Consider the following 12,176-nt stretch of genomic DNA (forward strand, 5'->3'; position numbering starts at 1 on the left):
GCCCAGGCTCCCAGACCCCGCCCCGTTTCTTAGCAACGTAACCACGCCCCTAGAGACAGGGCGTAGCTCATCCGGGTGATCACACGGCTCCACCCAGTCGGCTTCCGTAGAACGAGTCGGCCCGGGCAGGAATGTGTGTACAGGCGTCAGTGCGCGTGCGCAGGTCGTGGGCGACGCGCCATGCACACGCCCCGCCCCGCAACGCTCTCTGCGTGCGCGCGCCCGGCGACTGCCGGGTTCTTATAATACCAAGGGCTGCGGTTGCCCGGGGACGGCGGGACGGCGGGACGGCGGGATATGGCGGCCGGTCAGATCGCGGTGTTGGGGCTCGTGCTGCTGAGCGCCCAGGGTGGCTTCGGGGCAGGTCAGGACCTTGGGGTGGGGGCGCGAAGCGTCTCGGTGGTCCGAGCTGGCAGGGAGCAGCTCGCCTTCAGCTTAATGGGAGACCCTGGCCTCTGCGAGAGGGGGACTCACGGCCTGGCAACGGAGATCCCGGCCCGGGCGGGAGAGGAACCTCGGACCCGGGAGGGAGACCCCAGGGGAATAAAACCCGGCTTGTGGAGGGAGACCCAGGCCCGGGGGGGTGGGGAGGGAGACTCTGGGCTGAAGCAGATCTGCGCGAGGCAGCTTATGAGGAGCCTTCCCAGCTCGGAGAGCTGGAGCGTGGGGCTCAGGGGAACCCCTGGCGCCGAGACACTGGCTGTCATCCGGGAGGTGGGTGGACTTTTGTCCCCAAGGGGACCCGGGGCTCCCCGGCACGTGACGGCCCCTGAGGCGGGCCGGCTTTTCGGCCGGAGGGATTGTCGCATTCTTGCCAGGATTTAGGTCCCGTGTCTCACTCTGATCGTGCACTCACCCCTGGGGTCGCCGAAACACTTAAACCTTTGTGAGGAGGCCGACACTCCACCTCCTCCAGTTCTGTCTGATTTCAGGGCCCAGGAGGAGGTGGCGGTGTTTCACCCTCCTGCTTTTACCGGGATAGGAGTTGGAGGCACCGGCCGGGAGGGGAGGTGTTCCAAGGTCACCCGTGAGCCACCCGACTCAGAGCAGGAAGTGTGGGGAGACCGTCTGTTTTTACAGACTCTCCATCGAGGCTCTGTTTGCCAAGCTTCCTTAAGGTTGAGGCAGCGTGTTTGGTGGGCAGGTCGGATTTAGAGAATGCTTGCCTGAAAATGCATTAAGGCGTGCCTTTACTGGATAAAGCCCCACAGAATCTTTGCCTGAAAGACAGATTTTTTTTTTCTTGTGTGGATCGAGGCTTTCAGTTGTTTCTAGGTTAACGATTTATACTGACCGGCACACGGAGAACAAAGTGCAAACCAACAGGGTCTGGGTCTCTTCCCCAGGGGAGGCGGGAACAGGTGGGCTCTGAGTAGGGTGCCAGCTGCCCTAGGGTGGGGAAGGGCCTGCATGTTGGGGAAGCTTCCCCTGGTTGCTCCTGACCCACTTTAAGATCCAAGATTTCAGTCCACCTCTTTTCTCTTCCTTATAATCAAAGTGGCCCTTTATTAACCACCTCTGGGTGAGGCCCTGGCAGCTTGAGCCCTCCAGGTGCAGGCCTCGCTGGCCAGTGGGGCAGGAGGCCCTTTGTGGCCCTCTGTAGAGGGCCGTTCCTCCGGCAGTCCATCACCCTTCGCTGAGGACTGCTCGCGTGCTCATGCCTACGCACACACACACACGTGTACTGGGTTTCGACGGGGAGGGGTGGTCAGTCCTGGTTTATTCCCCTGCGGCAGTGTCTGCCTCAACCTCCATTTTCACTTTCCACCTTTTCCAGGGACCCTGGCAGAGACCAAAAAGTCTGGGTCCCATGTCCTTTTTCTGCCTGGGGTGAGGGCGTTCGTGGAAGTGTTTGCCTCTCCTGGCCAGGTCAGGAGAAATTTGCCTCAGGGGCCTCTTCAGCCCTTCTGTCACCTGAGGCCCCGGGACAGTGTTCCTCCTGGGAGGGACCTGCCGTCCAGATGTGCAGGGTCCCCTGGTCCTGGCACAGCTGGTGGGCGGGCAGGGGCTTGCTTCCTGGTGAAGGACTGGGCCCCCGCCGGCACAGTGGAGAGGTGAGCAGCCCGGGCTGGCCTTCCAGAGGTGGTCTCCTGTCTGCCTCATCCCAGGAGCTCCCTCTAGGCTGTGTACCGAGGCCTGCCTGGCCCTGCGCCCGGCCTGGCTGCTGAGTGGGCACGGAAGAGGGGTGGCTGTTTTTAGATGAAGGTGACTTTACTTGAGAACGTGGGTTGCAGTCACAGGGCCAGGAAAGGAGGAGGGTCAGGCGCCCTCCCTTCCTGGGCTCTGCTGCCTCTGGCCGGAGCCCCTGTGAGTCCTGAGGGTGCTGCCCGGGGCCTCCTGGGTGCTGGGCTGGCTGGAGGTCAGGTGTGCTTTTCCCATCAGCGCTTCCTGAGGGGCACTGGGAGGCGTCTTTCGTTGTGTCCCTGTCCTGATGACTGTCAGTGTCAGAGGTGTCACAGCCTCCTTGGTGGCCTTGGGTGGCTGCAGCCCCTGCCCACCCCCCACACACACACACAGGAGGGACCCAGCCCTGCTGATGGGCATCCAGGATGGGGCAGATCACTCGAGGGGGTAGGATGACTCCCTTGCTGTGTGCAGGCCTCTGACCAAGCCTAGGGTGTTGGCCTGCAGGGCCTCAGCTGGAGAGGCCCTCCTGGTTGATTCTGGCCCCCCACTGGCCTCTGTAGACGCCCTGGGTGGGGTTGGGGCCCTGCCTCTGCCCCTCTCTGAGAGCTGAGGCCTCACCTTGCTGCCACCTGGAGGTGGCCTGGGGCACTTCTTTTCTCTCTCTGGAGGCAGGGTGGGGCCTGTATAAGACCTGCTTGAGCTCCTTCCTAGCACCCTTGAGTCCGAGGGCCTGTCTGGGAGAATGGGGGCTGCCAGCCTCACTTTCTGCCCTGACTCACCTCCCAGCTGTGCACAGAGCTGCTGGTTTTGCAATCTTGGGAAATCTTGACAGAGAAACGGGTGACTGGAGGCAAGCCTTCGAAAGTGGTGCAAAGGTGGTATCAAGCCTCACACCCCTGTGTCTGTCACCACCTAGCCTGGGGGCTGGGTTGCCTGTGGGCTTCCCTGGGTGGTTAGACTTGAAGGTGGGCCTGTCCCTGGGCCTTGTAGCCGGCCAGGCACATTCTCCTACACAACCTGTGTGCACACATGTGCAGGTACTGCTGTGGGAGAGTCCCGGGGCAGGGCACCCAGAGGTGCCGAGGGGCCTCCTTTGCTTCAGGCCCTACTGGCCTGACTTCTGAGACATCCTGTCCTCCTTTAAAGAAAGCCAGCAGGTGGCTGGAGGTGGGGCAGTGAGGACTGGTGCTCAGGAAGAGACCCCACCGGGCCATCCCCGTATCCTGTCCACAGGCTCCCTTGGGTCTCCCTCCTCCACCGGAAGGAAGCTGGTGTCTCCCGAACCAGAACTAGAGCTGGGGTCTAGATCAGCCTGCGGCCAGCCCACCCAGGACCTAAAGCTGAAGGCAGCCCAGCTGTGAAATCTGTCCTGGGATTCAAGCTTCAGTCTCCTGGGTGGCTGGGAGTCAGTGTTGACAGGGGTTGGGGGTGGGGGGCTGAGCAGGCTGTGCTCTTAGGACGGCGTCTGGTTGGGGTATTGGGCATCAGCTGGAGTTTTCACTGTCTCCAATCGCTCCACCAGCTTCTAATGCTTTGTCTGTGCTGTCAAATGGCACCGTGACCCCATTGAGGAAGCGGGAGTCCGGATGGCGGCCTGGGCTGCTTTCCGGCTGGCTGAGCTGTCCCAGTGCAGCCCTGGGCTCTGCTTTATGCCAGAGGCCTCTGGGCTGGCTTATTCTGCGCATCCATCCTGGGAGTATGGCCTTCTCCAAGGGACACCTTGGGGTGTGTGTGTGTGGGTGACAGTTCCAGAGAAACAGACACCTCCTGGTGGATCACCTGGCAGCCAGCTATATTACAAAGTGCACTGTCCCCAGGCATAGTGAGAGCCCTGTGCAGCCACGGATCCCAGGGGCCTGACGGGAGAGTCCCCAGGAAGCCTGCTCCCAGTGCTGGGAAAGGGCTGTGGTGTGGACATGACTGAAGGTCAGCACCTGGAGGCGCAGCCCAACCCCCAAAACGGCTCCTTCTCTGGGCTGCCTCCTGGCTCCTCCCTGAATGCTTGGAAGCCTGGAGTGTCCTGCCCTGGTTCCTGCGGAGGGACCTTCCCTAGCTCAAGCCCAGTCCCCCTCTCCAGAACCATCCACCTGCTTCTGACCATCTGGTTCTAAGGGGCTTCGCATTTTGGTTCCTAAAGAGAAGGTCGTAAGAAATGGAGAGGTTTGCCTGGCTGGAAACAAAGTGGTACAGCTGCTGGGCATCGCCCCAGTATCCAGGCAGGACACTCTGCATGGAGGCTTGGTGGCAGGTGTGGCCTCCTGGGAGGCAGGCGCATCCAGCTGGGCTGCTGCAGCCCCATGGCCTGAGCAGACCTGTCCCACATGGTGCCCTTGCCTTGGTTGGGGGAGGGGGGAACATACCAGGCCGCCCAGAGGGGGCAGACCCAGCACTCACCGCCTGGTCCTTGTTCTGGCATGAGGTGGTTGCTGCTGCTCCCCTGACACCTGCGGACCCAGAGTCCCGCCCCAGATCCCAGGGGAGGACCTTCCAGAGCCCTTGTGCTTCTGGACTCTGGGGACTAGCCCTGGCCTCCCCTCCCCTGTGGTGGGGGCTGGGGCCCATGGCAGACTGACACCATGGGTTCTCCTGACGGATTTTCCTGATGCTTTCTGCATTTCTCTTTGGCTCCCCAGGGAGCAGGATCTGGACTAACATAGACAATGACGGCTCCAAAACGCGGCTCACCTGTGCCTTGAATCACAGTGCCACTGAGATTGTGGGTCACCGCTGGGTGAAGGGTGGTAAGGTGCTGAAAGAGGACGCCCTGCCTGACCTGAAGACGGAGTATGAGTAAGTGGGGCCACCATACAGACGGGTGTGGAGATGGCTGAGGTCCAGGATCCAGGGAAGTTCCCAGGCTGCCAGACTCCACCACCTTTAAGACCCTTCCTGCTTCCTGTGGATTGGGGTCCCCCACTTCTGGCTCTCTGGGCCCTGGGCCCCGCAGGGAGCAGCTCCAGAAGCTCCCATGGGCTTGGACGGCGGCCAGGCCAGGGCTCCTGGGTGTGGTCCCTCCTGCCCAGGAACCTGTCCTCTTCAGCCTGCTCCCTGCATCTGCTTGCAGGGTGGACTCGGAAGACCGCTCAGGCCAGTACTCCTGCATCTTCCTTCCGGAGCACGCGGGCCGCACCGATCTGGAAGTGAGGGGTAGGCGCAGATCCCACCTTGGGGGCTGGGGCAGGGCAGCTCCACCTCCATCTCTGGCTGGGGGTCAGGCTCCAGACTGCCCTCTTCCCCTCAGGACCCCCCAGCATCAAGGCTGTGAAGAAGTCAGAGCACGCCACAGAGGGGGAGACTGTGATCCTGGTCTGCAAATCGGACTCCTTCCCGCCGGTCATCAACTGGCTGTGGTACAAGGAGAGCGAGTCTGGGGACCAGGTCATCACCAACAGCACCCAGAGCAAGTTCTTCGTGGTCTCCTCGGAGAGCCGCACAGAGCTGCACATCCCCAACGTGGACCTGAAGGAGGACCCCGGCAAGTACGTGTGCAACGGCACCAGCTTGGAGGGCACCAGCCAGGCGGCCATCACGTTGCGCGTGCGCAACCGCTTCGCTGCCCTTTGGCCCTTCCTGGGCATCGTGGCCGAGGTGCTTGTGCTGGTCACCATCATCTTCATCTATGAGAAGAGGCGGAAGCCAGACGAGGTCCTGGATGGTGAGCTGGTGCCACAGTCCCTCCACTCCCCCCTGGGTGGGGGACCCTGGGCCTCTCCGGGGGGATGTGCTCCCTTCCCTGGCAGCGAGTCTTCTGGCCCATGAGACCTCCCCTCCCCTCTCCTCCTCACTGGGCTACCTGGTGGGGCATTCGGGGCCAGGTGCCTGCCTGCGGGGGTGCTCCAGGGTACCAGACCCACCAAGACCCCAGACAGCCCATGCGAGGGTGCCTGTCCCAGGGGCAGCTGAGGGCAGAGTGCTGTGTGTCAGGGCCACCCAGTGAGGGGTCTGGTGTGGGGAACCCCTGACGCCTGCCCCTTCTCTTGCATGTGGCCGCCTCTGCTCTGCTCAGATGAAGACATAGGCTCTGCGCCACTGTAAGTCCCCTGCTGGGGAGTGGGTGGGCAGGGGAGGGGCTGGGACCCTGATCCAAGGAGAGGGGGTGGAAGGAGCAGGGAGTCCCAGCAGTCCCTCTTCCTGAGGTCTCCTTTGCCCCCAGGAAGAGCAGTGGGAACCCCTTGAATGACAAAGACAAGAATGTTCGCCTGAGGAACTCCAGCTGAGAGGTGAAGGGAAGGGGAGGGCATGCCATCTGGGGCTGGGGCGGGGGTGGGGCCCTGCTCCTGGGCTGGTCTGAGTCCCCACTTCCCACAGGACCAGGATGAGTCTACAGGCAGCGCAGAGAACAGCCCCACGCTCTTCCCTCTCTGGAAACCCCCCAGCGAAAGTAGACCGTGTTGTACATTCAGACTACACATTTTCTCTCCTTTTTTAAAAACTGAAGTAGGGTTTTCTATGTGTAGAATTCTGCTCCTTAGGGGCTTTGCTTTTCTTGTTTAAACATCTCATGAGCACCCCAGGCCTCATGAGGTTTGTGTAAGGCTCCTGCTGCACCACCCCATCCCACTCGCCCCCTGGGGTATTGGTGTCCTGATCTATTCACAGGGCAGGGGTGAAGGCTCCTGCCCCAGGTCCACCTCTGAGGCTGCTGGGCTGGGCTGGGCTGGGCTGGAGCCAGGCCCCTGCCCTTTGTGGAAGGTCACAGGAAGGTCCCAGGCTGTGTGCTGTGCCAAGCGTCCTGCCGTGTGGAGCCAGTGTTGTCAGGTCACTGCAGGTCTGACCACGTGGCGGCCTTAAGGGCATCTGCCTCACCAACCCCGTCTGCACACACGGAGGGAGGTAGTCTGGCCGAGAGTCTCAGAGCCGCTGTGCTGGGCCTTAGCCCCACTCCCTACCATCCTGCTCACAATAAAGTCTGACCCTTATCCTCCGTCCTCTGTTGTGTGTCTGTGCGGGGCCTGGGGCTCACTAGGAGAGCTCGGGAGATGGGGAGGTTTAGATGGTGAGGCTGAGCACTAAAACATGCGGAGACTAGAGCATGATGGCTGGAGTGCTGGGGCCTAGGTGAGGGGAAAAGGTGGGAAGGGATGGGAGGAGCCCTGCAGCAGAACTGGAGTCACCCGCTGGCTCTTCAGGCAGCAGCCCTTCTAATAAGCCTGTTTATGTCCTTCGAAGGGAACCTGGGCAAAACCAAGGCGTCCTTCCCACAGGGCCCCCAGGTCAGGCAGCCCTCACCCCAGCTGCCAGGCACGCCCTTCCTGGGCAGACCACTCCCTGTGTCTTGGGTGGGCCTCATTCGAGCTGGAAGTCTGTCCAGAAGGCATAGTGGGTGAGGTGGGGGACTCAAGGAGGGGCAGGGCCAATGCCCTGAGACCCTCCAGGGGGAGAAGAGGGTTTTCTGCTTGCCCGTCCTGTACCCCAATAGCTGGGCCAAATGGGGAAGCATGAGTGGGGCCAAACCCTGGGCATGGGCAACCTGAGCCGCAGGGTTGTATGGTCCCCCAGGTGCCCTCTGGAGGCCTGCAGACCTTCAGGTCTGGATGAGGGGCTCGGACCCCTGCTTTTCGGGAGAGGCAGGGGTCTCAGTGTTGGGCTGGCTTTTCCCATATTTCCAGAGAAGCCGGAGATCTGGTGGTAGTGGTTTAGTCGCTAAGTCGTGTCCACCTCTTGCGACCCCACAGACTAGCCTGCCAGGCTCTTCTGTCAATGGGATTCTCCCAGCAAGAATACTGGAGTGGGTTGCCATTTCCTGAAGGGGATCTTCCTGACCCAGGGATTGAACCCGGGTCTCCTGCATTGCAGGTATACTGTTTACCAACTGAGCTACAAGGGAAGCATTTTTCAACACTGGCAAAAATCTCCTACATACCATGTGGATAAACTAGGCCCGCTGGCCGCCAGTTTGAGGCCTGGTAGGTTCTGAGGTAGAATAGACATGCCTCTCCCCAGCAGATCCCACTGTACCAGGCTGCCGACCAGGTGTGTCACAAAGTCACCTGCCGCTCTGGTTCCTCTGAGCGCCGGTGGAGTGAGTAGGGGCCCTTTGCAGGTACTTTGCACCCCACAGCCTGGAGGAGATGCCCTCATTCACAGGAACTGAGGCCACTGGTCCCAGAAAACCCAGGGGCTGGGGCAGAAGGGCTGCTGCTGGCCAGCCATTCCCTCCAGCCACCACCAGAGGGCACCTCGTGCACACCCCTGAGAGTACTGGTTCCCACGAAGTCAGAGAATTGTGTCAAGAGGCTTTGGGTTGCCCTGCCTGGTCCCATACAGAGGAGCCTGGGAGGCTGCAGTCCATGGGATTGCTCTGAGTCGGACACTGAGCGACTTCACTTTCACTTTTCACTTTCATGCATTGAAGAAGGAAATGGCAACCCACTCCAGTGTTCTTGCCTGGAGAATCCTAGGGACGGGGGAGCCTGGTGGGCTGCTGTCCATTGGGTCGCACAGAGTCAGACACGACTGAAGCAACTTAGCAGCAGCAGCAGCCTGGTCCCAAGTACCCCTTGCTGGACACACTGGGCCCTGGGCCCCAGGCACCCAACACTTTAGCTTCTCTGGACATCCCTACTGGGCAGCGTGGTCAGCACTGATGCACCTGGGGCTGGGTGTTCTGCCAGCACAGAGGTGATGACGAGGCCGGACCTTCTGGGGGTGCTGCTGAGGCTGGGGCTCAATATCAGTATGGAGGGGGCGCGGGTAGAGGTTCCATAGCTTGGGGCCTGTAACTCCAGACCCCTGGGGCTCCACCCATTCTGCCCAACCCCTTTCTGTTGTGCCCCCAGCACCCACACAGCAGCTTGGGGTTCCGGAGGCACTGCTGGTTTTTTCATCCAAAATGTGCAGCTTTCCCCAGGCAGCACCTTGAGGGACAGGGTGGGTGGTCCATGTGATGTGGGGAGGGAATTAGCTCCGAGATAGGCCACTGCTCACAGGGCCAGGCCGTGGGGCACAGATACATGGCTCCGCCTGTCTCCTTCACCAAGTGTTCCTGGCCGTTTCTGGAGCAAGTGTTCGGTGATCGTGGTGGTCTGCGGCCCCTGTGCCACAGGGGCTGCCTCACTTCCCCCCGGGGGGATGTCACAGCCGTGTCCCAAGATCCAGGGAGACTGTCTGTGGCAAACGCCTGGAGGCTCTTGACCTGGGTCTGCATTGAGGTCCAGTGGCTGAGGCAGGGGCAGGACTGGGTGTGCCTTCCCTGTGGGCCACAGCCCCAGCTGCCCACCCCGTCCCTGGGCCCACCGCCCCTGAAGGCACCCCAAGGTACCACGGCAGTGGGCAGTAAAAGACGGACTGAGGGGTCTCGCCCAGCAGCAAAGGGCAGAGCTGAGAAGGAACAGCCCAAGGTGTCAGGGTCCTCAGACCCTGGTCCCCCCGTGCCCTTGTGCCCCCACCAGGTAGTTCTGGGGCTCTATAGGGAAAGGAAATTCCAGGCCAACAGAGGACCCACCCTCACTGTGCAGGTGCCAGGACTCAGACCTGGGCAAGGGGCACTCTGCTTAACTAAGGCCACTGGCCAGGCAGGGTCTGACAATGGCACTCGTGCGGGCACCCCCGACCAAGAGACTTCCTCCTCCTCCAAGTTAGCAGTGCATGTGGGCGCCAGGCCACCATGCAAGGCTGAGGAGTTGTTCGGTGTTTCCCTTGAATTTATACTCTGGGCCCCTCTCTCGCTGGTCCCAGGCCTGCCAAGACCCTGGCCTAGTCTCATTTCCTTGGCCTAAGCTGTTTTTCCCCAGACTGGGCTCCATGACATCAGACCTGGCTCTGCCCTGGCTGAGCAGGGAATGTGGGTGGTGTGCTGAGGAGGTGCTGAGAGTCTGTGGCAGGGGGCTGGACAGCCAGATTGCAGGACAAACCCTCCAGGCCCCACCTGCTGGAGGCCCCCGGGCCCAGAACGCAATGCCAGTGAGGAAGAGGCAGAGACACAGGGTGGCAAGAACTGGGCTTTCCTTCCACAGACAATGGGGGTCCAGCAGTTAGGACAACAGACTATTAAGGACTGACTTAGAGCTTTAGTCCATCTGCACAGTCTGGTCCCCACCCCCTCCATCTCTGTATGCTCATCTCCTACACCTCCCACCCCCTGGGGCCTCAGTATTCCTTCTGCTCCACCAGCCAGGCACCAAGTTGCCCAAGGACCTTTGCACAGGCCGTGCTGCCTGCTGGACCCTCTTCCCACAGAAATTCACAGGGCCCCATCCCTTCTGTCGGGTCCTGGCTTGGCTTCAGACACCACCCCTAGCATCTCCTCATCCCCTGTCCTGGCTCAGGCTGAGCTCACCACCCTCTGAAGGATACAACTATGTCTGCTAACATCACACCTGCCATGCTGACTGTAGCCTCTGCTCAACTGTCACCTACCAGGGTAGGGATGGCCTGTTAGGTTCACTTCTGAATCCCAGCCCCTGATCAAGTGCCTAATAAGTATTCATTGAATGAAGGAATGAATGATGCTAAGAACACTCTGGCTTGGGCAAGTGGTGAGAGTGGGAGGGAGGGACAGAGAGCCTGATGGCGGCCTGGCTCAGGGTGGAGCCCGTGGGTTGGGGAGGGGTCTGTAGGAGAGGGGTTGGGACCCCGTTCCTCTGTGACTCACAGGTCCCTAGTGGCAGCGTGCCGTTGTGCCCTTCCAAGGTCTGGTGGGTCCTTGGGCTGAGCTGTGGGCCTGCCTCCTCCCTACTCTCAACCCAGAGCCCCGGGGCTCTGGCGGTCTGCCCAGACTGACATCTTCCCAGGGTGAGCATGAAAGATCCCCCTTCAGCCAGAACACACATCTGCCCAGGGCGGGCGACAGCCTGGCACTGCAACTCCATGGCTGTCCAGCCTCTCTCTCACAGACTCAGGACAGACGGTGGCCCAGCCTGTCCGCCCATCTGGCTTCAGGTCTGGCTGAGGGCACAGCAGAGATGGCCCCCTGGGAGGCCCCTTGGGGCTCAGAACAGTCTAGAGGGGGCATGAGATGGCCCAGTTCAGCCCACCCACGCTCCACATGGGCCCATCCATCAATCAATGTTGAGTACCACCTACTGTGTGCAGCGTCAGAGCCCTCTCCAACCTCACCATCCTGGTCCTGACATCCAGGTGGATGGAGGCTCCCAATATACCAGGTCTGAAACCATTCAGAGGGCCCGATGGTCCTTGGAGGCCAGGGTCCCCCCACCCTCCCCCACTTCTCCAGGCCCTTCCTAATCTCTGCTCTTTGTCCATCAGAGAGCTCTGGTTGAGCTGGGGTGGGGACTGGAGGCTAGGAGGAGTCCCAGGCTTGTGGCCTATGTTACCTAACGCCAGGAGTCACCACTACCCTCAGCCTGGCTACAGCCCCAAAAGCAGAGCCTCAGGTGTTTTCCCAGATGCGGGGACCCAGGGATGAGGGGCCGGCTGGGGCCTGAGCCCAAGAGGCAGAGAGAGGAGGCAGCCCAGTGGGGATCACATGCGACCATCTGGTGAGAAAGGGTGACAGACCCTGAGTTCCCCTGTGACTCTGGGTAACTCCCCACTTTAAAGTCCACCTGCCTTTTGGGAGATCCCACTTCTCACTGTTTGAAAGTGGGATCCACAGCATCCTTGGGTGGCTCTTCCTCTTGGCCTCATCCTGCCCAGTTTGGCCTCAGTTTCCTCATATGCAGGAGGTGGTGGGGAGGCAGGGAGGCCACCGTGGAACCCGGAGACTCCTGGCCTGACCGTTCTTTGCCCCTCCCCCTCCACAGATTCCTAAGGGTCCTTATGGAGGGGCTCAAGTAACAAGGCAAGGAAGGACTCTTGTGGCCTTTTATTGTGGAAAGTCTCAAACCTACAGAAAGGAGGGAGGCTGTTGCGGGGGCGGGTGGGGGGGCGGCCCCACTTCGAGCCCCAGCGTCAGTGGTTCCCGCCCCGCTCTGCCCTCTGGAGAGAGGAGAACCGAAGTGCCAGGAGAAGGCCCCTCGCCAAGGTCGCGCGTGGAGGCCCCAGCTCCGAGGCTGGGCTCGGTGACCTTGGGCGCGTCCTTCCGTTTCGCGGGCCTCAGTTTCCCCTTCTGGGACTCAGCTTGATCGGGTCTCCGAGATCTTGAGCCG

At 61.1% G+C, this 12,176-nt stretch overlaps 1 protein-coding gene across 1 annotated transcript; it reads left to right on the forward strand.

The window, feature by feature from the left end:
• Nucleotides 1–238: 238 nt before the first annotated feature.
• BSG (basigin (Ok blood group)) lies at nt 239–7,036 on the forward strand. Its single transcript, XM_068980225.1, has 7 exons — nt 239–364; nt 4,761–4,917; nt 5,192–5,274; nt 5,369–5,782; nt 6,134–6,158; nt 6,281–6,347; nt 6,436–7,036. The coding sequence occupies exons 1-6, from the start codon at nt 298–300 to the stop codon at nt 6,342–6,344; spliced, it is 810 nt and encodes a 269-aa protein (XP_068836326.1). The 5' UTR covers nt 239–297; the 3' UTR covers nt 6,345–6,347; nt 6,436–7,036.
• Nucleotides 7,037–12,176: the final 5,140 nt, after the last annotated feature.

Source organism: Capricornis sumatraensis, chromosome 9 (genome assembly GCF_032405125.1).
Source record: "Capricornis sumatraensis isolate serow.1 chromosome 9, serow.2, whole genome shotgun sequence".
Taxonomy (NCBI): domain Eukaryota; kingdom Metazoa; phylum Chordata; class Mammalia; order Artiodactyla; family Bovidae; genus Capricornis; species Capricornis sumatraensis.